General features: G+C 58.3%; 5 protein-coding genes across 5 annotated transcripts; 3 read left to right on the top strand and 2 right to left on the bottom strand.

Annotated features, from left to right (window-relative positions):
* Positions 1-736: 736 nt before the first annotated feature.
* Positions 737-2,820, top strand: DCS_01327 (uncharacterized protein; the record flags this gene model as incomplete). The annotated part of the gene is made up of 4 exons (XM_040798660.1): positions 737-759; positions 831-1,165; positions 1,223-2,433; positions 2,509-2,820. 4 exons carry the CDS (start codon positions 737-739, stop codon positions 2,818-2,820), a joined length of 1,881 nt encoding a protein of 626 aa, XP_040659543.1.
* Positions 2,821-11,033: 8,213 nt separating this feature from the next.
* On the top strand, positions 11,034-13,736 carry DCS_01328 (uncharacterized protein; the record flags this gene model as incomplete). Its single annotated transcript, XM_040798661.1, has 3 exons — positions 11,034-11,143; positions 11,302-13,470; positions 13,556-13,736. The coding sequence occupies 3 exons, from the start codon at positions 11,034-11,036 to the stop codon at positions 13,734-13,736; spliced, it is 2,460 nt and encodes an 819-aa protein (XP_040659544.1).
* A 1,104-nt stretch (positions 13,737-14,840) lies between these two features.
* Positions 14,841-16,258, top strand: DCS_01329 (uncharacterized protein; the record flags this gene model as incomplete). The annotated part of the gene is made up of 5 exons (XM_040798662.1): positions 14,841-14,891; positions 15,002-15,022; positions 15,079-15,150; positions 15,214-15,934; positions 16,023-16,258. 5 exons carry the CDS (start codon positions 14,841-14,843, stop codon positions 16,256-16,258), a joined length of 1,101 nt encoding a protein of 366 aa, XP_040659545.1.
* A 703-nt stretch (positions 16,259-16,961) lies between these two features.
* Positions 16,962-18,477, bottom strand: DCS_01330 (elicitor protein; the record flags this gene model as incomplete). Its single annotated transcript, XM_040798663.1, has 5 exons — positions 16,962-17,657; positions 17,726-17,820; positions 17,885-18,079; positions 18,216-18,234; positions 18,457-18,477. The coding sequence occupies 5 exons, from the start codon at positions 18,475-18,477 to the stop codon at positions 16,962-16,964; spliced, it is 1,026 nt and encodes a 341-aa protein (XP_040659546.1).
* A 3,189-nt stretch (positions 18,478-21,666) lies between these two features.
* On the bottom strand, positions 21,667-23,943 carry DCS_01331 (uncharacterized protein; the record flags this gene model as incomplete). The annotated part of the gene is made up of 2 exons (XM_040798664.1): positions 21,667-23,739; positions 23,890-23,943. The coding sequence occupies 2 exons, from the start codon at positions 23,941-23,943 to the stop codon at positions 21,667-21,669; spliced, it is 2,127 nt and encodes a 708-aa protein (XP_040659547.1).
* Between the last annotated feature and the right edge of the window lie 1,129 nt (positions 23,944-25,072).

A 25,072-nucleotide genomic window follows, 5' to 3' on the forward strand; every position in this document is an offset into this window, starting at 1 on the left:
TCCGTGTGTGCTCGAGGTTCAACGAGAGAGGACTCTGTAGGCCAAAAGACTGACTGACGAGGCCTGCCCAGCTGGTGCTTAGTCGATGCTAGCCTGACCTGGCCGGCCTGAAAGCAAGGCGTGGGTTCCCGGAGTGGGGAGGGGGGGGGGGGGGGGGGGGGCGGGCAACATCCCTACGACGACCGATGACCGGACTGCCGTGCGATGTCATGGAAGCCTGCCGTTCTGTTCTTCGTCACGCTCCTCCGGCCTTGTTTTGTCCTGACAGGTACCCTGACTCTGTTGTTGCAAGTATCATTGTCGTCTCATATGAACCGCCCTCCCGTGGATCTTGACTTATCAACGAACTTACACATCCCCTACTAGGCTTGAGTTCCCACCCCAGTTCATTTCGCCAGTTTCGAGCCATCTAAGCATGGCTTATTAACACACCACTCTCCGGCCCCTCCTTGATCTGTTATATACCAGCAGTTTGCTCTCGATCCCCCCCCCTCCCCGAGCCGGCCCTCTCTCTCCTCCGCCTACCCTCCGCCGAGCCATTCGACAAGTCCGAGTACAAGGCGTCTCGTTCGCTCACATCACGCGTTGTTATTCGCTTTCAGTCCTCTCCGACGACTTGTAATACTTTGGTTGCTCGAACAGCAGCATACAGCACATCGCCGTCGCTTCCTTCCGAGAGCCTTCAAGCGAACCTCTCGTCGCAACCTCGGGCCTCTCGAGACCCTTTCTGTGATTCATGGAAGCCTCTCAGGCAGAAATGTGCGTCCGCTCACCGCCCTCCCCTGTCGTCTCGCCGCCTTCGTCGTGCTAACATGCATCTTCTGCTGCAGCCAACAGCAGCTGCCGCCGCAACCGCTCTCATATCGCGCCGCGAACGACAAGCTGCCGTCGCCAACTTCGCACAAATCGCCCCCCGCCGCAGTGATGGATTCGGCCCATTCGGCGGACGGCATGACGCCTTCCAATCCCGCCTGGATGACACCGCCAACCTCGGAGCCTCGACGACGACCCGGCATCGCCTATCAGAACATGGCTTGCTGCCCTGGCGACGACTGCTCGACTGTTCCGAGCTGGGACATGCTGCTCCTCCAGCCCGGATCCGAGGATGCGGCCGCGCGGCCCATCCCTGCGCACCAGCAACTCCTTCCCTTCAACAACGTGAACGGTTCGTGTACTCGTGACTCGAATTCCCGCAGAAGCGTGTGCGTCTAACCGGCAGCAGGTCACTGGAACCAGAAGCAGTATGATGAGAGCATGGATTTCCACGGCCTCGAGGTCGACGGCCCCGTCGGCCAGGCCTTCACGACGGACGAAACCGTGCCCATCATCGACCTGAGGTACTCGAACCCGGCGCAGGACGGCAACCTGAATCGTCGGAGAATGTCTGGCTCTTCGCCAACCACGTCCGGGGCCATGTCCGACCAGCCGCCCTACGACGACTTTTCGGCCGCTCTGTCCGAGGCGCCCTCGTACAGCTCGGACTACCCCTCAACCTCGAACCGCAACTCTCTCATGTCGTCGATACACCTCTCGCCCGTGGCGTCACCTCGCATGACGTCCAGCGCCAGACCCGAGCAAGTGCGGGGTCCTAGCCGGGGCCGGGCAACTCCGTCCCCGCGGCCGAGCGTGCGATCGGTCCCGTACAGCCTCGACGGTCCCAAGAATCAGCGGTGGTCGACGGGCTCGTTCGCGCCGACACCCACCAGACGCCAGTCGCCATTCGTCTACAACGCGCCGCCCGATGCGTACGGCATGCCGGACCGGACCTCGTTCCAGGGACCCCATCCCGCCCAGCCGCTGCCTCTGAACTTGGGCGCCTTCCCGCCGGCATCTCGCGGTCCCTTCATGGTCAACGGTCAGCCCATGTATCAGCGGAACAACATGTTCGGGCCGCCTCAACCCTTCCACTCGGACATGCGCAGCTACGACCAGGCGCCGGGGATGCACTCGCAGGGACTGTTCAAGATGCTCCAGAGCAACGGGGATCCCCACACGCTGCAAGGACACTACACGGACCTGTCGGACCCTCCCGATCTCTTCGCCTCCCTGCAGGAGGAGCAGATCCCGCCGCCGGAGGAGGACATGAACCCGTCGGACCCCGAGATGACGCCGTACGAGCAAGACTTGAGGTTCGAGGGCGACCTGTACACGCCGCGGTGGGTGCGCGGGCACGGCAACAAGCGCGAAGGGTGGTGCGGAATTTGCAAGCCCGGCCGGTGGCTGGTGCTCAAGAACTCGGCCTTCTGGTACGACAAGTCCTTCACGCACGGAATCAGCGCCGCCACGGGCAGTCCTTTCCAGGAGCCGTTGGACACGAGGCGAATGGATGGCAACCCGGATGTCTGGGAAGGACTCTGCGGCAGCTGCAACGACTGGATAGCGCTCGTGAGCAGCAAGAAGAAGGGCACGACCTGGTTCAGGCACGCGTACAAGGTAAGCATGCTCGATGCGACGAGCTCACGTGGCTCGGCGGAACGACCGGTCGGGAACAGTGCTAATTCGTACCAGTGCCACACGCACCCCAAGATCAAGGACGCCCCGAAGCGGCGGCGGGACGCCAACCACAACCGGCCGGTGGGCGCGCAAAACGGTTCCAAGGTCAAGCAGGAGCTGCAGGAGCCGGAGAGCCCTCAAGTCGGCAGCCTTCCCCCGTCGGGCTTCAACACACCGACTTCGGTCCCGATGCCTCAAGTGTACATGCAAAACGGAGTCCACAACCAGCTGACGCCGGGTCCGAGCCCCGAACCCCTTCACCTGGCCGGCGCCATGCCGTCAACGCCGCTCTCGGCCACTTCGGTTACCATGAGCAACATGATCTAGACGCGCGGCTTACGTTCCCATTCATTATTGTTGTCTCTGCGGCGTCGTCCTGTCTGCCATGGGGACTGGACGAGTGCAAACGAGAACAAAGAACATGTATGTATGTCTTCATCATTGGAAGTGTGGTTTTCTTTTTTGCATTGAAAAGCATTGATTCGTTGCCGAATGAGAATATGGCATGGCAATGAATCTGGCAGCCGCGTTTTGGCTGGGCGTGGATTGGTGGTTTGGAGTACGCACACACAACAACTCTACTTGGTCTTCTGCACCCTACGGCGTTTCTGATGGGGATGCGAGATGATGTTTGGAAAGATATCAGGCTCGTTGTTTTTTGGGAAGTTTGATGATGATGGGCACGGCAAGTTCTCGCCGGAACGTGGCACGACGATTTCCCTCAAAGTTCGGCCAAGAGCGGAGAAGCAGCTACAAGGAGAGCTTCCAATTCCGGCTTGCTTGCCTCGGTCGACTGATAGATGCGACTTGAAAAGAATTGGAGAATTTTGTTTATTCTAGTTTCTTGAATACCTATCCGCCGTTCCCCACGTGCTACTTGTTCTCACGTGCTCCTTGTTCTCACGTCGGCAGTCCGTCTGTTGATACGAGACTAGGAGTATCGCCATCACGCACCTGGTCCGTCAGTGACTCGAGAGTCGGGGAGAAGATGTGTTTCGATCTTTCATTGCCGCCCATCTCACGACTCGCATGCTGCTAGGACTTCAATACACTTACCTACTGAAACGTGAGCACTTGGGTAGCGGTCCGGAGGCTGCGGATTATCCCCGCCACGTACCTGGTCGGTCAGTGACTCGTGAGATGGGGAGATGATGTGTTGTGCTCAGTCATTGCTCCAGCAGCTGACGACTCGCATGCTGCCTAGGACTTGAATACGCCTGCCTAGGTACTGTACCTCAAGTTTGCGGTACTTGGGTAGTGGCCATCACTGCACGAATGTTAGCAGGCAATGATGTCACCTCAGCTGGTCCGTGGCAGTCAGGCTTGCGAGGCCCACAGCGGATGGACGGCGGGTGCGGAGCAAGCAAGTACTTGGGCAAGACACATGTAATACAGTATAGTCCCTATGTATGCGGAGTAAGCACTGCACTTGGTTGCACGTAATACCTTGCACGTGCCATGAGGAGCCCACAAGATCGAGAGAATACGAGTATTACAGGGGAAGACGGATTCTGCGAACTCATCATGCCGGTTGACGGCCACTGTACAGTATGTACACATGTACAGCTGGGGGGGCATGGACTCTCCGTACTCGGGTACTCCGTATTAATACTCCGCACACCTAGATACTATACCTACGCTCATCTCACCTCAAGTACGGTGGTACATGTACATGCCGGTATTACCAAGATAGCGCCTCGGCGGAAGTTCCAAAGTACTTCGCACATGTACTTGCAGACATGTACATGCACTAAAGTACTCCGTACTGTCACAGACTTGGTGCTGATTCAACGCTACAGTACTCCGTACGGAGTACAAGTAAGTACTGTAATTACCTGTGCATATATGGATACATACATGTACGCCCACTTATGCGGGGGATCGTTGCGAACGACGGGTACCGAGTACCACGACGAGTTCGTACCGGGCGGCATCAGGGTTTTTTTCTTCGCCCGGGAAACCCCCTGGTCTGGCAATCAAGCGTCCATCGGGACCCCACCAGTCCCTCCCTCCACTGTTCGATCCTCATCTCGATACCGTCAAGCTGATGCACACACGAGTAATTAATCAAGCTGCGACTCTGCGTATTCGTACTTCGAATTTCAGGGCATAGTAATCTAGTTCATCGCCGCCCCATATGGTGCGGACTCCTCTTCTCGGCAAACATCGTCGATCTCACCCGAGCTCTGACTAGGCCCTCAGATCTAGACCCAATGAGGGAGCATCAGACCAGGGGGGCGGGATAGATGGAGAGAGGGAAGCAGGGGCTCGCATCGACGTCGGCCATCCTCACCTACGAGTACAGTACTTGCACTTACAGTATTACACGCCCACCAGTCGGTAGTACGCCTACACCGATGAACCTTCCAAGATCAAGGTGAGAGATGTACAAGTACATGTTCCTGCTATTCATTGGCGTACGCGTCCGTGTATCTGTACGCGCGTCAAGGCACGGAGCATACTATTTGGTGCATGCAAGGACGTGGTGGAGGACGAGTGCTCGTACAAGATTGTGCTGAAGGTTGATTTTTTTTTCTTCCCTCCCTCCCTGGGCTTGCACAAACGCTTGTCGGATCGGAAGAGGATGGGGCACCTCAATGCCGCCAGCTTCCGCATCCGCCACTTTGCCGAAGAGTCGACGTCATTGTCATGGCAGGTTGAAGAGGTTGCAGGTTGAAGAGAATGGAGGCTGGGCGGTTGCTCAGCTGCGCGTTGCTTTCTGCTTCCCGCCCTGTGCCACATGAGCGGGTTGGGTGGGCGTGATGATCATTTCGATTTTTACCCTGATGCCGTGCCGACATTGTGCTCGTAGTCTTATTCATAGCCCTATCGAACGTGGGCGTAGGTAGGTGTAGGCAAGTGCCTGCGATGCCCAAGATGCGAGCCTGCATCGACATGGACGGCTCTCGTAGACGGCGGCAACCCGGTGGTCGATCGTATGCGAAATGGCGGAACTACCACATGTGAGATGGGCGTCAAGATTGACGGATGCCGGATGCCGCCTTACTCGCTCGCACTAGGTCGAAGCTGTCGTTGGGTTGGAGGCTCTGGCCCTCTGCACAACCTGTGCTCCGTCGCACGTCTCTCAGCTCGCCACAATGACTACGGGTGGGACGGGATAACTGACCGCGGGGCACGGTACACTGGCGGCTGCGCACTGGCGGCTGCGCACTGGCGGCTGCGCACTGGCTGCACACTGGACGCTGGACAATAAAACGACCGAGATTCGTGTCGGGACACCCTGGCGCTTGCGTTCTCTGGTCTGTCCAAGACTTGTGCCAATTCGAGAAAAGTCAGGTCCATTATCCCCGTATCACCAGGCAATTTTCCGCGCCGGAGGAGGTGGGATTGGAAACCAGAAGAGTCGCAGCGTCGTCATAGAGGTCTCGACCGTCTCGGATTTCCATTGCTCGTGACCGCCGCCGAGGGTTACTGGTAATGCGAGTGAGAATGGATGCCGCACCACGGACAACGCAGTCATCGTTGGTTGCCTTCTTGCTGGAAGCCGGCGTGGCGAGGGGATGCGTCATGTCGACGTGGGGTTACGAAACGCTACATCGTCACCTGGTAATGGATGCATCGTAGGTGGTGGTGGTGAAGGTGTGCTGAACCTGCTGCCATTTCCAGCTTCGAACTGCATGCCGTTCTGCTGGCGCTGGTCGGCGGTCCGTCTTACTCGCACAGTGCCATCAGACAAATGGTGGGCATCGGGCAAGGAATGATGAGAAGCAGTGGCATATGTGGCCGATGGCCAACAGGTACTCAATACCCGATTGTCGATTCGGCACTGTGCTTCCTCCCATGTACATGTACTTGCTTGCCTAACTACTGCCCTTGTGCCCGTCTCGCCCTCGCCGGCCTGGCTGCTGGGACAACCCGTCCCGCCCCAAAGCGAGACATGGCAGCCAGGCGAGATTGGAAGAAAAAACAAGTACACCGTAGCAGTACCTGATTTCACCTACCAGTGCTGATACGTGCGGGCACAAGTACACCTGCTGCACCTAGAAGTGCTGTAGGTACTTGAAAGTATGGTGCGCTAGGTACTTGTACAGGTAATTACGGAGTACACTCATCCATTCGAGAGTAGGTACGAGGCACAGCTAGCATTAGCATCGGCTGGGTTGGATACCTAAGTACTAACGTAGGTACCTAGTAGGTACTAGGTATTTACCTACTAGGTACTCCGTACGTAGCGATGCACTGCACCGCACTGCACAGCACGGCAGGGCACTGCCAACATGATCGCGCTCAGGTGGTCCTCCGTCGTCCATCCTGAGCTGGCCTGTGGTTTGGCACGTCGCCATCCCACGGACGCACCGATGAAATGCGGCACTTCACTAGTCCAGCGTGGCAACGGTCCCGTCACGGAAAACATTCGACTCCGTGGGAATTACCTGTAATTGCTCCGTACAGGCTTCCCCGATGCGGCTTGATCAACCAATCTCCGAGGGCTGGGCGTCGCGCCCACTCGGTCTTCTCGATGCTCTCAGACACGGACCATCAACCGGTTCGTTCATGTTAGTGCGTGCTACGGAGTATTCATGTATGGATATGCCCGGATATCCATGCACATGTACGTGTGAGAACATGAGTGAATCTCTCGCTGCACGGTGGGTGGATCTCGTCGCCAGTCTAGCACCTGATCGTCCCAGGCCCTGCTACGGATGACAAGGAGGCATCGCAGCGTTCAAATGTCCCAGCCCCAAGGTGATCTATAGTTGCATGGGAGGAAGAATAATGTAGGGCATCGTGGGAACCAGACGGCACCAGCATGGTAATACAGATAAATTGCCAACCGCTGATCTTGTCTCTGCCGCGGGTGGACGTATTTCAACCCGTCTCGAGAGTTCGCTTCCCGTAATACGTCCTTGGGCGAAACGGATTCGCAGACGACTCGCCACCAGCACGCTTTCGTGCCCCCCTGCGAAGACGAGGACAAAAAAAAATCAGAGGCGATACAGGTTCGAAGATGTGGTCGGTGCTGCTCATTCTCTGGGACCGCCTTGCACCAGGCGACGAGTCGTGGACCGTCAAACCCGTCGACCCTCTCCCTCTTGGCACCCATTCCACTTCCTCTCTCATCCGAGATTTGCTTGTCTGAGTAGGGTATAGCGCCTTCCGAAGAGACAGCACGAGTGCTTGCAAGTGCGGTGGCTACTGCCACCATCTCAGGGTCCAAGGCGCCACGAGAGCAAGGCTTGTCTTTCATGGCATGGGCCTTCATGTAATGATACCACGTAGGCACATTCGGAGCACCGAGTATCAAGTGCATGCTGAAGGAAAGGGCCACTTGTCAGGGAGGGCAGCATCGTGCCTGGAATGAATGTCGACGGGGTATCCATCTCGACCACCAACTATTGCAGAACTCACCGATCCAGATAGGTAGATATCCTTCCGTGCCCACGTGCATTTCATCGGCTCGCAAGACTGCTTCGCGTAAACGCCAGCGTCGCAGGTGTTACGGGCCGGCAGCAGCGACGGGCTGCGGGTGGGTGCGATTGCTTGCGACGGCGCCTTGGCAGAGTGGAGGTGTTTGACACGTTGGTCGGACGGCGGATGGATCGATGGTGCAAGTATTATTACTGTATGAATCGATGGAGCAAGTATGGATCGAAGACGGATGCCGTGACGGTGTCGGTAGTAGTTGGTAGTAAGTAGCTGGGTGGTGGGAGCGAGACTGTCTGTCATGTCGATGGATGCCCCGTGCACGCGGACAAGTCGCATGGCACCTAAGCAGTTACCTACCTACCTACAGTACTTACGCCTACGGAGCGCAGCATTCATCCGTACCTTATCCTTGCATGTGCCTCCTGGTTGGTGCTGACTGAGCACGGCACATTCTGCGCTTGCTCGTAGCAGGTACGTACATGTACTTAGGTCCTAGGTATCTGTGCTCGTCACGAACCTAGCAAAGTCCGAGTCGGCGTTGCTGCCGTGTTCGAAGCTCGATGAGAGACCGCATGGGCCGTTGCAAATGTCCTCTTGCCTGCTGGCGGCAGCGTGCAAGACGAGCAGCGCCGTGGACGAAACATCGACCTGGGAGAGTGCCGGCAGGGGCAGGCATGGTGCTCCGAACGGTGTTCTCGGTAATACCGGTACTGCACTGCACGCACATGCTAGACATTTTCCACGCACGGGTGCGCCTCCGTTGCTTTTCTTTTCCATCGTCAGGCCTGCACTTGCCTGTCATTATCCGCGCAGCATCATGCATGCACTCCAGCAGGTAGCATCTCGCCCCTGCGCGCCATGGGCGGGTGCGGGAGGTCGGTCGATCGATCGATGGAGCGCGAACCTGTGCCTTGCCAACAAATCGCACCTCGAAACTCTAAAGGCCCATGAGTTTAGGAACGCGGAACGGGGCGTCGCAGGGTGAACAGAGAGTGGCCACATCCGCAATCCAGGTGCCGAGTACCCTGATCATTCGTCCGTCCGCACCCCGTCCCGTCGGCCCGTCCACGGTCGGTCCGATGTCTTCGTCGTCGAGTCGTCCGTGGAGCAAGCGACCCGGTGTCTTGTCCATCTCCATCTCTTCTCATGAACGATGCCGCATCCCAACGAGGTGCTGTTGAGAAGGAAGTGCAGCTCACCGAAGGCAAACCGGCTTCAACAAATTTACCACGCGGAACAAAGTCGGCTGCCAGCGAAAGGCACTTGGCTGGCTACCTCCTGCCCAGAACAATACTAGCCGAGTGCCAGCGGAAGGACGCTTGTCTCTACCGAGTGCACCTGCTGTACTCCCTACCAACCCCGTACTTATTGCCGGATACTCCGTACCAAGGTACAAATCCACAAAGGCACCACAGTAACTGTCCCGTCCAGTACGGAGTGGTTGTACCGTCGACGCTGCGCGCGCTGAAAAAAATCCTGGCAGCACTGGAATGGCCGAGTACCACAGTACTAGGTACGAATACATGGCCCCCAATTCATGGTGACTGTGGCAAGGCAAGTAAACCTACTGTACGGAGTAGACGTACTCCATACTCGTGTCTTGTACTCGGTGCAACATGGGATATTGCCTACTTCGTGCTTGCTTGCCTAGGTTCCTGCTAGGAAGAAAGGTAGCTCCTTGGGTGGTGCTGATCCGGGTAGAGTCCATCCGTCCGTGGCAGAATCGGTGGGAGGATGCCTTTGTGACGGACCTTGTTTGCATGTGACGATGAGCGACAGTTGTGATTCTAGACTTCTGTCGTCGGGGTCATGGCGAATCCTGCGTCATGCACAGTAGTAGTATAATAATGCCGGCCAACAAAAAGAAGGACCGCATGCCATCGTCGCCAGTCTTCGTACTGTACCGGCCAGGCCGTTCCGTACTGTACGCCGTGTTGGTGCTCGCCTGCACCGCCGCGCACTCTGCGGGCAGGTCCAGATGCTGCCGACCCTGCTGTGCTGTTGAACGATAAAGACTCGCTCCGTCGGGTAAAACAGTGGGCCCGGTGCTTTTTTATTCATTTCGCTGCCTGTTGCATTAATTAGAACTCCGTACCGGCTTGCACTCGACACTGTACGGGTACTTGCAAGCTCTCTGCTCCGTGCTAGAGGCTAGCACCCAACGAGACCGAGGCGTACCGAACGAGCGTTAGTGGTTCAGGTACATGCCTGCTGCAAACTGCTTGGAGCCGTAGCCCGTCATTGCGCCGCTTCCGTTTTCCGTCGCCCACTTTTGCCCCTGTCAGGCCCACCTGCGGTGGACACGACCACTACGGAGCCCTACAACCACCGCCAGAATTCATCATTTAACGTTGCTGCATGTACAGTGCTCCGTGCTGGCCATGAATCTATCTGCTGCTTGGGCATCACATATCACTGCAAGCTCTCTTCCTCTCCCGCCCGTTTCTGTGCTAACCACCGCTCCTGCTGCCGCTCCCGAGCCCTCGACCGTCTGCCTCTTCTCCATCTCACCTCTCCTGCCTGCTCATTCATCATCATCATCATCATCCTGCTGCCGCCCGTCCTGCCCATCGTCCGCCTCCCGCCCTCCTCCCGCCCTCCTCCCGCCCTCCTTCTCGCGCGGTTACCTCCTTACCCTCCTCCTGCCCTGTCCCGGGAGTTCTCGCATACGTCGACGCATACCCTCCTACCTACCCTCAGACGCCCCTGGCGAGTTCAAAACGGCTTGGGACCGGAGTGAGCGAGCTGGTGGGAGAATCTACCTGCCCGTCCCTCCTCCGTCCCTCCCTTCCTGTGCCTGCACGGTACCCCTGATTTTGGCGGACGCCAACGACAACGAGTGCTAGTAGGTACCGACACCGAGTGCTTTCCCTCCCTTGCCTGCCTGGGCACCACCTCGAGTGCCTCCGCTCCAACTACCACCATTTCTCCTACGTATCCTATCCGACCTTACTCCCCTTGACCCTTGACAAAATCCCGCCGCTCAAGCCCAAGGCAAGACAAGCCAAGGCAAGACAAAAGCAAGGCAAGCTGACGGCATCGTTCTTTCAGACTTCTCGTCGTCCTCTTCCGTCCCGTCCCAACGACCCTTTATCGACGCCCGTTTCGCCATATTCTTTCCGTCCCTTACGCTGCGGCGGGACCAGACGTGCATGCCTCTGGCCTCGACTCGACCCTTTCCCGTCCCTCGATTCGCACCCACGTCCTCGTCCGGCCTCGGTTCACCTTCGAGTGCAGCCGTCTTCCTGGCTTGCCTTGTTTGGTCGGTCCCTCGAGTCCCTGGCCACATGTGCACTGCACCCTGCCGTTGCGAGCAACTTGATTGGACCTGAACGCACCCCGTGCTTCTCGGCCACCGCTCCAGCTCTCGACAACTCCCGGGAATGAACGTGCTTGAGCTGTGACCAACTGCACTTCAAGGCGTTGTTGCTATGAGCGAAGGCCCGCAAACCTCAAGGCAAGCCTTCTCCGTCCCCCGCCGCGCCCTCCCTTACCGTCGTCGTGTCGCCCAGCGTACCCGAACCCGGCTGACCGTCGCCTTCCCGCGAGCAGCATTGGAGATCCGATTGCCCAGCCGCCAACGCCCAAGAAAACCCCCTCGGCCGTCGTCGCCAGCCCGAGATTCGAGACGCCCAAGCATTACCAAGGCTCTTTCCACGACGCCGGGGGCTTGACACCTCATTTCGCCGAAGACTACTCCGTCTTCAACACGACGCCCGGCAACCTCAGCGGCGCACAAGGCCCCTTCGCCGACTTCATCCCCGCCACCCCGTCGACGTCCTCGGGCGCACACAAGCGGTTGCTGTCCGCCGAGGGGCTCGCGGCCGAGATCGCCTCGCACGCCAACCACTTCTCGCCCGATCCCGGCGCCGTGCTTCCTCCCGTCCATCGCTCCCGACGCCTGCCTTCATCGCCCGACCCCTTGACGAATCGCCAAGAACTTGCCCAGCGGAGCCCTACCCTTTCCGTCGCCAGGTCGGCCAAGAAGTCTCGGAGAGGACCGCCCGCCGGACCGCCCGAGACGTCGCAGGTCGTATCACCACCACCGACAGCTCGCAAGGGAGAGCGTATGCTCGCTCCCAAACCCAGCATGCACAATGATCAGCCGTTCGGTCAGCCGGACTTTGTCGACCCCGCCCAGCCGGACATGGGCGCCCTCTTGAGCACGTCGACCGATTTTTTCAACTACCCCATGTCCGCACCGGCCACGGCGCCCGTGAACTTGTGGGATCCCGTCATGTCCATGGGCATGGACCTAGACTTCAACGTCGCCAGCGCCATGGCACTGCAGTCCCCGACGTCGTCCCATCGACATACCGGTTCCTTCGACTGGAACGCCGATATCCAGCTGTTCCAAGACATCAACCCCGTTCTCCCTTCCTCCAATCAAGAAAACGTTCATCCCGCCCGGGCCGAGAGAGCGCTGGCGCCGAAACCACCGGCGGCGAGCTCGGACGCTTTGCCGATGGCGGCGGCCCAGACCACCCAGACGACGGCCCTCGACGGCCCTCTGACGCTCATGACGGCCGGGGACAGCGTCGACCCGGGTCTGCTGTTCAGCCGTCCCCAGACGTCGGCGATGGACGCCGACTTTAACGCCATGGCTCGGTCCGGCTACGGATCGGCCGAGGAGGCCATCGGCCCCTCCAGCAAGCTTCCAGCTGCTGGACATCTGCGGAAGTCGACCTCTCTGAGGGGGACGAGAAGCGGCAAGCTGCCCGGTCGCGCTCTTGCGAGCTCCCCGATCAAACCTTCGGTCCGTCCTGGGCTCGGCCGGAGCTACAGCGAGAACCGTGGCAGGAGGGCGCTTGGCCGGGCCGCCTTGCCGACTTTGGCCCCAGCCGCTCGTCCGGAACCACCACAAGCCAGCCGGGGGACTGGCGTCCCTGTCGCCCGGGCAGCCGGTCGCTCGTCCGGCAGGATCTCGCCGTCCAAGACCATGTCGCGGCTCTCCAGCCTCGCGTCTATCCCTGAGACGTCCCCTCACTGCCGGCCCCGGCTGTCGGTCCGGCTTACCATCGATGCCCACGGCCGAGCCAGGGCCGAGACGACGGATGAGGGCGAGGGTCTGGGCCTGAGCGGAGGCATCCGCCGAAGCAAAAGCGCCCGTGTTGCCATGGGAAGCCGGCGGTTGGATTCATCCGACGACGATTCGTCGACAGACGACGAGCCCATCATCATCCCCAGCCGCAACAGCTCGTTCCATGCTTCGTTCGCGCTCCCGGACCCGCACAAGCCGGTCGGCTCCATCTTTCATTCATCGAGGAGGAGCATCAGTGACAGGAGTGCGAGCAACTCGGCCAACGATGCCGAGAGTGAGGCGGAGACGGTCATCAACGAACGGCAGAGGAAGGGTGGCGACGCGACCAGCGAGCTGCGCAAGGTGGTTGAAGATCGACAGAAACGCTCCAGCCTCTTGGGGAGCGCTCGATCGCAGCGATTTACCTCGGCCAGCATGGGCAACTTTCCCGGAGGCATCATCTCGCCGACGAGTCTGGCGGGATCGAGCTGCGGACCGGAAGGTCTTGGCGTCCGGTGCTTGTGCGACAAGACGACGGCGGACGACGGCGATGGCTTCATGCTTCAATGGTGAGTTTCCGCACTGTTTCCCTTGCTCGCCCTCATGCCCCGACGGGCCAGCACCCGCGTACCGCCGGCTAACACGCACATCCAGTGAGGCCTGCGAGATGTGGCTCCACGGCGCATGCATCAACGTCACGAGACGCTCGAGACCGAGCGTCTACATCTGCCTATTCTGCGTAAACACGCCGAACAAGAGATCGCGAGAAAATGCGCTTGGCATCGGCGCCATGGTCTCGCCGCTGGCGAACAAGTATTTTAGGTCTTTTCGATAGCTGCACGACCGTCTTGAGCCTGTATTTGGCAGCCTGTATTTGGCAGCTTGTGCAGGCAAACGATCAGCCGTCAGCCGATATCACGCAAGAGGGCAGCCTGGTGGACAAACTGTTCCTGCCAGGGTGCACTAATAAGGGGGGGGAGGCATGAGCCATGTATGTATAACGGGTGGCCTGGTATGTTCTGGAAATGAGTCGACATAGCGTTGGTGGTTGCTATGCACCGCCAAGCGGTTCATTCATGTATCGATGTCTTGATAAGAGGTACCTGCACTCATGCGCCGGCAACGGTGTGTGTCCTGTCTCCTGGTGTCGGCTGTTTCTTGGTCGGTTCCATGACCACAGCTCGAGGAGAGAGGCTGGGCCGACAAGCAACCGTCAGAGTAAATAGGAAGGAAATAGTTTCCAGTGGAAATCCGTGAGAAAGTACGTGTTTCCTTCATTTCCAGACTATTCAGCGTTCATCCAGTGTAGATGGATGGTCGTCCTGTCCATGCCTACAGAGTTCAGCAAGTGGACATATGTCACTATCGCCGCACAAGTATCTTCCCCACGTTAACACCAAGGAGAGCGACTTCGCGAGAGATATACGTGTACCAGTACTGTAAGTATACTTTGCTCCCCACTTACCTACAACCTGTACACCCGTACTCCGTACCAGCGGCCACTATTCAGCCGTTGGCCAACAACCTGCCTAGATACTAAGGCATCCAGAACACCCTTGATAAGTCATGCACAGGAGGTATTATCCCCTCGTTCCAATGCAAGTATACTTAAATTGTCTTCGCCACCTTCATTTTTGCTGCCGTACTGTACAGGTACGTACGTACGTAGGTTGGATTTTGATGAGTACTTACTCCGTACGGAGTACAGTACATACAGTACGGATACACAAGCCTCCGATCTCGGCAGGTGGGGCGGAGGAAATCGATGCCAAGTGGGAGGGGCAACGGGCTGCGCTTCACTTGAGCATCCATCCTCCCCGCCACCCAGCGAAACCCACCCACGGTGTGAACACGCTCGCCACTTTGAAACCCGACTCTCCCCCTTCTCTTCGCGACGATCCCATTCCGAAACGGGCGTGCTGCTGCCGAGAACATCACGATGGCGGAACACAACATTGTCGTTTTTGGCGGCGACCATTGTGGTCCCGAGGTATGCTTCACACCACCCCCTCCCTCCTGTAGCTCACGCGGGAGGAGCTTGACGTCGACAGCTTGAGGAGATGAAAGGGTGCGAAGCCAAGGGCTAACGTGGTGCTTCAGGTCATTGCCGAGGGTATCAAGGTAGGACGGGTCCGTCCCTGGGTCGGCCGTGGCAACACTGATGACCGTCTCTTCAGATCCTCAAGGCAATTGAGCAGCACAGGCCTAGCGCTGGGAAGTTCAAGCTCCAACAACATCTGATGGGTGGTGTAAGGACCTCCCCCTCTTGTCCCCTCCGCTTCCGCGCCTGACACTCTCTCCTCGCCGTTCAGTGCTCCATAGATGCCACCGGATCCCCCCTCACGGACGAGGCCCTCGCCGCCGCAAAGTCGGCCTCCGCCGTCCTCCTAGGCGCCATCGGCGGTCCCCAGTGGGGAACCGGCGCCGTTCGACCCGAGCAGGGCATCCTGAAGCTGCGCAAGGAGATGGGCACGTACGGAAACCTGCGACCGTGCTTCTTTGCCTCCGATGCCCTCGTCGACTCCTCCCCGCTAAAGGCCAACATCTGCCGCGGCACAGACTTCATCATCATTCGCGAGCTTACTGGCGGCATCTACTTTGGCGAACGCAAGGAGGACGACGGTGACGGCAAGGCCTGGGACACGGAGCCGTACTCACGCGAGGAGATCCAGCGCGTCGCCCGCCTTGCCGGCTTCATGGCCAGGGGCCGCGGGGACAAGACAGTTTGGTCCCTCGACAAGGCCAACGTCCTGGCCACGAGCCGGCTCTGGAGAAAGGTGATGACGGAGACGTTCGAGAAGGAGTTTCCCGACCTCAAGATTGAGCACCAGCTCATTGACAGCGCTGCCATGATCATGATCAAGAATCCCACCGCCCTCAACGGCGTCGTCGTGACCAGCAACCTCTTCGGTGATATCATCAGCGACGAGGCCAGCGTCATCCCCGGCAGCATTGGCCTCCTTCCCAGCGCGAGCCTGAGCGGCATTCCGGATGGCAAGAGCAAGTGCAACGGCATCTACGAGCCCATTCACGGTAGGCTACCCCCCATCCTCCTCCAGTCCCATCATGTGATCCTTTGGCCCTTTGACCGTGGAAAGCCCGAGGCTGATGAAGAACCCAGGCTCGGCGCCCGACATCAGCGGCAAGGGCATTGTCAACCCTATCGGAACCATCCTCTCCGTTGCCATGATGCTGCGCTACTCTCTCAACCTCCCCGTCGAAGCGAAGGCAGTCGAGGACGCCGTCCGGAAGGCGCTTGATGGTGGTCTCAGAACCAAAGACATGGGTGGCAATGCTACGACGAAAGAGGTCGGAGACGAGATCGTCAAATCTTTGGTGGCCATACTCGGCTCGTAAGCAGTGCCGCCGCCGAAGGCTGCTTCGTACGACAGGAATATTCCTCGAGGGGGGAAACGAAAAGTATGGGAAAGGAAGGGCTGGATAGGAATATGTCGAAAAGGAAATGGAGTTGGGGGATTGTCATGGAATTGGAGGCTCAACAGGGAACAGGGCCAGATGTGGGCGAGCAATCCTAGCATCATGAGCTACGTGCACGACCGATGCCTGAGATGACGAACCTACCTACCCACTTCTAGACATGTTCGCGGATTACTGCACGGTTGGCATCCACGCAGGTTCGCCGAGACGGTGCAAGGCTGTCTAAAGAAAATTGATTTGTCGTAGGGAAACCACAGTATTACCTAAGCTGGAAAACACCTGAGCACACACAGCTAGCTAGTAGCAGCAGGTAGCAACATGGAATGATGCTTGGAAATCGAGGGCCGCCCGTCCGTCCGTCCGTTCCCGCCACCCCCCCGCCCCCTCCCAGCAAGGACGAAATCCGCCGTAGATAAAACCAATTGACAACTTTTCGACGTATCAAACACACAAAATATGGGTAGTAGTATGGCCCATCTCCTCTCTTGCGAGGGAGGGAGCAGGAGCGGACACGAAATCTCTCGAAACCACCACGAGGAACGACGACGGCGCCCAAGGAGGCAAAATCAATCGGGTGCGGTGTGGGGTACGGCACGGTTTCTTCGGGCGTAATCGAGCGCGTCTAGTTGCCGCCGAGGCTGGGGAAGGCAGACTCGTCCTTGGTGTTGATGTGCGCGGCGTTGTCGCGGCCACCGCGTGCGCCTCGGAAGTTGGCTCCGCGGCCACGGTCGCCGCCACGCTCACCTCCGCGGCCACCTCGGCCGCCACGGCCGCCACGGCCGCCGGTGCGCTCGGGCTCGACGAAGCGGGGGTCGAAGTCAACGGTCTGCTTGACCTTGCGCTCACGCTCACGCTGCTTCTTGCCGCCCGAGGCCGTGATGAAGTCCTCCTCTTCGTTCTCGAGCGTCTTGGCGGCAGCCCACTTCTTGTCAAGCTTGCTGCCCTCGTTGGCCACGCGGACGTTGAACTCGGCGTCGAGAGCAGCCTTCTTCTCGGCCTGCTGGGTGAGGTAGGCATCGTACGAGATGCTCTTGTCTTCCGGCTCGGCCGGCTCTTCGGCGGCGTCCTCGGCGAGAGCATCTCGCTGCTCAGACCGGGCCATGGCCTCGCCGGCCTGCTCGTCCTTCAGCTCGGCATTGCCCTCGGTGGCGCCCCACGACTGGGCGGTCTGCTTGTCAGAGCCACTGAGGAACAAGAAGTTAGCGAATGGGATGGGCGTTTGGCAGCAGGCAAATGGCGGGTGCGATGTCATACCCATGAGCACCGCTCCGGCTGGGGTGTCGGTCGTCGTTCTCGCGGGGACGGCGGGAGCCTCGGCCTGCGATCTGGTCAGCCGCTGCTGGGCGGTCAGGCACGGGGAGAATTGTCAGCCTCACCGCCGCGGACGCGAGCGCCGTAACCGCCGCGGGCACCATCCCGGGGAGCTTCTTCCGTGGGCCGTCCGTGGTTGCGGTCGCTACCGGCACCACGGTCACGGAAGGCTGCAAGACGACACGTCAGAACGGATTCGAGCATGAGAAACGAACAGCGGGTGACGGCACTCACCACCCTCGCTTCCACGAGGAGCTCCGCGGCGCTGCATGACGGAACCGCGGGCGGGGGCGGGAGCTCCGCGGCGCTGGGTTACGGTGCCACGGGCAGGGGCCTGGGGCTCGACATTACGCTTCGTCGTGCGGGTGGTGGCCTTGTCCACGGTCTTGACGGGGACGACAGGCTTCTCCTCGCCGTCCGAGTCGTTGCCTGGGTCGTGGATGCACGGTCAGCTGCGGGCTCCCTCCATTGATCAACGCGTTCCGGGGGACGGGGCGCTCGGCCGTGCCGAAGCCGCGTCGCCGGGTTGCGGAGATGGAGAGGTGAAGGGGCGGCGGGACGGTACCGAGGTAGGCAAAACGGTTCTGGCGAGCGAATTAGCCTTCAGTCATCGAGGACAACGGCTCGGGTGGAGGTGGCCGGTGTCGCGACGGCATCCTCGCCTCTCCTCCGCCTCCCCTCTCGCCGAAGCTGTCGTTCGGCGTGACGACGAGGCAGGCAAGAGAGGAGGAAAGGGAACGGGCGGGAGGCCGTCACGGCGAGCAAGGAGACGGGAAATCGAGATGGGCGAGCAATTCGTTTCGTACCTGGGACGCCACGTTGGACATGATGGTCGCCTGGCTGTCGCCTACCGTTCAGGGCGTGCGTTCGATGGCGGCGTTGCTGCTGTTGGTGGCAAAGGAGAGGTTGCTAAGATGGCATGACCTCTGGGTAGGGTTGAAAAGCGCGAAGAGTCTGGAAAGTGGGTGTGGGTGGGCACCAGCTGGCTGCTGCGGTCGGGTCGGGCGTCGTACTGCTCGCTGTTGCTTTGGGGGGAGGGAGCTGCTGGGGCGTGAAGGAGACTTCGGGAGGAAGAAAATGCGTGATGCCGGATCCGCCTTTGGCTGGCTTTCGGCTTGTTGGCCTCTGCCTGACTGGTCCTCGCAGGCTGGTAAACAGGCTAGCGCAGCTCAGCAAGGCCCACTCTCGCTTAATCCCAGTTAGGGTATTTTAAATTTTGTGGTCAATCTGTTAGGGCTCCAAAGTCGTGCGCCATCACCGACGTGCTAAGTCATCGGCGGACATGTCATGGACTGCACTAACAGCAGGTACATGCAACTGTGCCAAGACGGAGCCCGGTGCGGACAGGGACGTGAGTGCCTGGTGCACTGTAAGTACTGCATAGTATTACTTACAACAGAGTTGCAGTACATTTGACAGACAATACTAACCTGTAAGTAAGTACAGTACATGTAAGTACATGCACTACTGCTACTTTACAACTAATTACTGCACATGTATTACATGTACAGTACAGTACAGTACACGTTTAACAAGTGGTATTCGTTCGCGGAGTACAAATACTTCGTACTCCGTACTTTCAGGGAGGTTCTGTAATACGACTGTACCGGTACTTACGCATACCTGTTCATGTACTTCCACTAACTTTGGTGTAGTTGTACATGTACACAGACGAGTACGCCAACTTTGTTGGCGAGAGAGTGCTTGTACAACGAACTCGGTGGTATGTGTGCTCATACTTGTGTGCTCATACTTGTCCTTATACTTGTGTCCTCATACTCGAGTGCTCAAACTCGAGTGTTCATACTCGTGTGCTCATACTTGTGTGCTCATACTCGTGTGCTCATACTTGTGTGCTCATACTCGTGTCCTCATACTCGAGTGCTCATATTCGTGTCATCATACTCGAGTGCTCATACTCGTGTGCTTATACTCGTGTGCATATACTCCTGTGCTCATACTACATGCACTCCATGCCCAGGACAAATACTTGCACCCAGGCGCAACTGTGTTCAGAAGCTGGCCGTTTGAATCTGTTCTTTTTTTCGTTCCTTCCTGACTCTCACTGGCTCCATTAATTACCTCGTCACTCTTCCTGCTTCGTGCCATCATTCACGACGAGAACAAAGTACCTACTTGTACGGGTAAGCAAGTACATCCATTCGTAGGTGTACATGTAGTATTAACAGTAGTAGTAACAGTGGCAATTCTCTGGTAGATGGTGGGCTGAGGGTCGGTTTAAACGGTTCGTTCGAGATCCAACCCGCCTGCGGTGTTCGCTGGACGATCGGCTGCGTGTACGAGACGCAATTGATCCGGCCTGATCGAGTCTTCGGTGCACTTACCATTGCGGAGTAGCATGCTGGCTCGCACTGTATGTGCAATGTCTACTACCTAGTAGTTTCACGGGCATGACGCAAGTCCTATGACTCGGTACTCCGTGCCATGCTCTCGTACAGCTAGGTGTATCATCACTACCGTGAATGTACGTGAGGTTAAATGTCACATTGCCATTGGGTGTTGCCCAGTAGAGCCACCTTCCCCTTGGTCTCAAGGTCGGCATGAGCGATGTCACGGACGGACAGCGTATCTGCCGAGAATGCTCGGGTACTGAACGATGATCGTGCGAGCAGGAATGAACGTGTACTTGCATGCAGTCCAATCCTCGGCCTCGACGAAAAGGACACAACAAGACCTTTACCGTTGAGTGAATCTACGTGTAGTCCCCCGGTTTGTCCTTCGACCCTCTGCTGTACTTCCCTTGCCACTCCAAGTGTACGAACCCGTGAAGCGAAGGTGCATGAATAAAACCGCGCTTGCATGTAGACGGACTGTACGGAAACACTCGAGTGCGCAGTTGTAATTAAGTACTTACTTGCTCAAGTACGGGTACAGTGCGCTGCATAAGTACAGCGAAACATTGCCAACATGGAGTGATAATTAATAATATTACCCAGCAATACTCCGCGCAGTAATGTAGGTTCATGTACGTTAATACCAGGGAGTACAGGGCGAAATCATTGCCCCGCCAGGTCGGACTTGCGACTGAACCAGGAAGTGAGGAAATGTAAGGAATAGTAAGGCGGGAATCTAGCGCCTACCCTAGAGTTGTCAGAAACCTCGCCATATCTGCATCAAATTCCATGCATTCGCCAACAGCCGAAGCTGGAGTCTCTCTTGTCGATGGAGGCCACGCATTATGTTGTTTCACGGATGCACCCATAGTTTGAGGCTCGTTCCCCCCCAGCCTTGACGAATCAGTACATCTGTCCACAAGGCTAGGATGAATTGTCCTTCTCTCCATCGTACAAGACGACCTGTGCCACGTCTTCGTGAGAGTTGAAACCCACCGCTGAAAGATCAGCATACATATTTGTACACCTCGTTCGCTTTGCGTCCACCCCTCTTGTATCTCACAGAGTTCATCCCAGGAGTTTGGTCGTGAGCCGTGAAGCCAACGGCTGTCGGCAAGTGGAGGAACAATGAAATGTACGAAGACCACGGCCACGAAACAAATGAACATGAAATGGACCGGGGCGATGTGAAAATAAGACAGCACGTACCCAGCATTAGGTGCCCACCAGTGCGAATACGAGACGAGGGATTTGACTGTCCGGAGACAGCACGTCGGCCAGAGGTCAAACAGAAAAGAATAACCTGTCATTGCTTGGCCAAACCAAAGGTGACAAGGAATCAATTACCCCGATGCCTTGAGAATGTCGCATCATACCGATTCCCTAATGCCTAACGCCGTTCCCATTTCCCCGACTCCAGCATGGGCCATGCAGCGCCTCAAAAGACTTAAACATCAATATGCACCATCCCCCGTGCAGAACGCAAGGAGGCAATAAGAAGCCACCAATGTGGCTAGGATAAGCCGCAGCCGACCCCGAGTGTCGAAGATGTCCCTATTCCTACACGTGTTCGTACCCTGCCCCCGGGGCACTGGCTCGCCATGAGGTGACTAGCTTGGTACGCGACCGGTGCTGCCGCACATGCTCAATGTCACACTTTAGTTAGCCACGTTTCTTCGGCCGGGCGAGCATGTTTAGCCGACTCATGCTGAGCAGGGGCCCTTTCTTGGACGGGCTGGCCGACCAGCCACGAGGCTTGATGGGCGTGCGGTCGAGATCAATCTTCTTGGCACTGTGGGCAGCAGTTGCGGCGGCAGCGGCGGCGGCAGCCATGAAACGGGGGGCCAGGAGCGCTTGGCCTTCAGGAACATTCTCATTCTTGCGCTTCTTGGCCGCCCGACTAGCCGCTTCCTCATCCGCATCCTCCTCGTCGGTGTTGGCACGGTGCCGCTTCTTGTTGGCAAGGCCATGTGCTGTTCCGGGCAGCACCCTGTTGGGCGACGGGACCGTGTTCTCCTTGTCAGGGTGCGAGCTGGGCGAAGGCGGAGCGGGGAAACTTCCAGGTATGCTCGTCAACGGCATGATGGAGCCGCGGACGTGACGCAGGCCGGCCTGGCCGGGCGAAGCGCCGAACCCCTCAGCAGGGGCGTCGCCGAACTTGATGGTGTGGTCGGTGCGGAAGGTGAACTTGCCCGGAACAGAGGCCGAACCGTCCTTGACGGCTGCCGCCTGCGGCGTCATCATCCGCTTCAAGGGAGACAAGTCCGGATAAGGGTTGTCCTGTGGCTGGGAGCCCGACGAGACCTCGTCAACCGCAGGATACCGCGTAATGGCCCGCAGAGGGGACCGGCCGAGCGCCGAAGCCAGCTTCTTCCGAGAAGGCGACTCCTGAGGCGTGACGGGGTCGGCAGCCTCCGGCGTAAATGCCACGCGCTTGGACAACTTGCGACGGGGCGTGGTCAGAGGCAGCGGTGGCAGATCCCCGCCGTTGCGCAGCGGGCCGGGGCCCGGCGGAGCCTGAGGGACGGGTTGGGGTATGGCACTCCTCGGGCTGTCGGTGTCGAGCCTCTGCCCGCGGAGGATCGACTTGGCTTTCTGGAAGTGACGAGGGCTTACCATGCGACGTCTCGTATCCATCGACCCGAGCACGGAGCCGACGGTGATCTTCGATGCAGTCGCAGTCGGAGCTGGCGCATTGATCTTCGACGGAGACGGCAGCGAGCCCGTGGCTTTCTTGAGACCTGCGGCGTGGGCCATGGAAGCTTTGGTAGGGCTCATGAGACGGGCAAGACCAGACCGAGGCTTGGGCAAGGATTCCGCACCGCCGTCGCCGCGAGCGACTGGGCGTGAAGTCGACGCATCATCTTCTTCCCGCTTCTTATGCCTCTTGATGGAAGGCAGATTCCGAACATCCTTGACGGCGGAAAGGGGCCTTGCCACCGCCGTGGGAATGCCAGTCACCTTTGGCTCCTCCCCCTGAGGCCCGTACCCGAGATTTGCGACGGACGAGGTGCGCTTCAAACCAGACTTTGGGCGCTGGGACGTCTCCATCCTTGGAGGACAAGGTTTCAAGGCGGAAGCGGGAGCGGTTGGCGTTGCATCGAGGCTGGCCTTGGAAGGGGAACGCTTGAGGCTAGATTTAACGGGAGAAAAGCGACCGTTCTGGGCCCTCCAAGCCGAGGCATGGTTTTCGATCGAGTCCATTTTCTTGAACTCGGTCATGTGCGCGGCACTGTAGCGACCGGATTTTCCCTTGGGTATGGCGATGACGCGTTCGCCGACCGCAGGCGGCTCTTCAGCCTCTCGTTGGGCCACGAGGTCCTCTTTTATCTTGACGGCCTTGCTTCGAATCTCGTCCATCATTCGCCGGGCCTCGCCGCTCAAGGTGCTATCCGTGACTTGACGACTGAAGCGAAAGGTAAAAGGCGAAGAGGGCAGCCCGGCAACCTTGGATGGAGTCGCGGTCAAGCCAGCGGCGTGGCCATCATTGTGGGTAGGTACGTCGGAGAAGCCGAGTCGAAGAGCCACATCCGGTTTCCCCGTCGTCAAATGCGTCTTGCTCGGATGCATCTCATTGCGTGGGGGCTTGAGAGACGAGGATACGGGGGTGACGGGTCTCTGCCGTACGGGCGTAGAGGCGGGGGACACGACGACGTCGAGGCTCGTGGGCACGTTTCGGGCCAGCGTGGTGGCATCGTGCTCAGCAACCGACGACAATTCCGGCGCTGATTTGGGCTGGGGAGAAGAAAGGAGGTTAGAAACATGGACAAGAGCGAGGAGAGAGAACAGGAGGCGAGCGCTAGAGGAGGCAAGAGAAGAGGAGGCCAGCAGGAGAGGAGGATGGAGAGGAGGCGAGAAGGGAGAAGGGAGAAGGAGATGGCCTACCTTGGGAATCACGCCCGCCAGTCGCGCCGATCGACGACGCGGCGGCGGCGACATTGTTTGGATGCTGTGATGAACGGACGGGTGGTGTATTGCGGTTGCTAAGAAGCGAACAAAGTCAAAAGCAACGATGGCGAGTCCAACCAGAAGCAAGGTGAAGGAAAAGGAATGCAGCAAAAATCGGGGACTCTGTGCAAGGGTGAGCTGTATGATGTCAGGACAGCATGGCGAGCGGTTGTTGTTTGACGCAGGCTCGGGCGGGGAGCGGCCAAGTCGTTTGTTTACTTTCGCTTGGGCGAGGCGTTGTTGGCCCAAGCTTTCTCTCCCGAAGCGCGGCCCGAGGCAGCCACAGTGCGAAGGATACAGTACGAGGGTGAAATATGCACGATACAGGCACTGTGTTCACCACCACCTTGGCAAGGCAGCAAGTCGGCCCGGTTGGTTCTTGGTTTCTACGCGGTTCCAAGAGTGTACTGTCGTAGTAACATGCTAATATACTCCGTATTGCTGTACAGTACATGTACGGAGTACAGCTATGCAAGTAATTACGGAGTACTGTACATGTGCGGAGTACTTACGGAGCAGGTATGCAGGACAAGTAAATATTACTGTACAGTAAGAACTGCACCCATCAACCTCCAGAGCTGCTCGCGGCATTCGTTCCCATGCACAATGGAACCCCCAACGATTCGTCTTCATTATTGGTACCAACAGTCTGCAGCTGGTCGGGTCGAACCGTAATGACCGGAAAGCAGATGAGAACCCCTGGAGAAGCTCAAGTGCGCGGTACGCCAACAGCAAGGACACGCACACCAATGCGTACCGGCATGCAGGCATGTCTGTCTGGCCAGCCAGCCACCCACTCGCTCACCCATTCATTCATTCTGGCCTAGGCGGTGATTGAACCAAATGAGTCTACTGTACGGCACCATCATGAGCCAGTCTACTCCGCACAGGAAGAATCCGACCTGGATGGATGGCGCTGTGCCGTAGCCGACAGGTGAAATGTACCTGGCTGTGCTCGCTAGGACATATTACTCGTACTTGTGCGTGCAGGTACGGGGAGGGAGTAAGTGCTGTATCAGCACGGAGCAATTCGGTTCACATGGCATGTGGCATTCGAGGTCCGTCCGAGGGTGGTGGATATGGATGGTCGAGTCCACCTCCCAACGGATTTTCTCCCCTC

Source organism: Drechmeria coniospora, chromosome 01, assembly GCF_001625195.1.
Source record: "Drechmeria coniospora strain ARSEF 6962 chromosome 01, whole genome shotgun sequence".
NCBI lineage: Eukaryota > Fungi > Ascomycota > Sordariomycetes > Hypocreales > Ophiocordycipitaceae > Drechmeria > Drechmeria coniospora.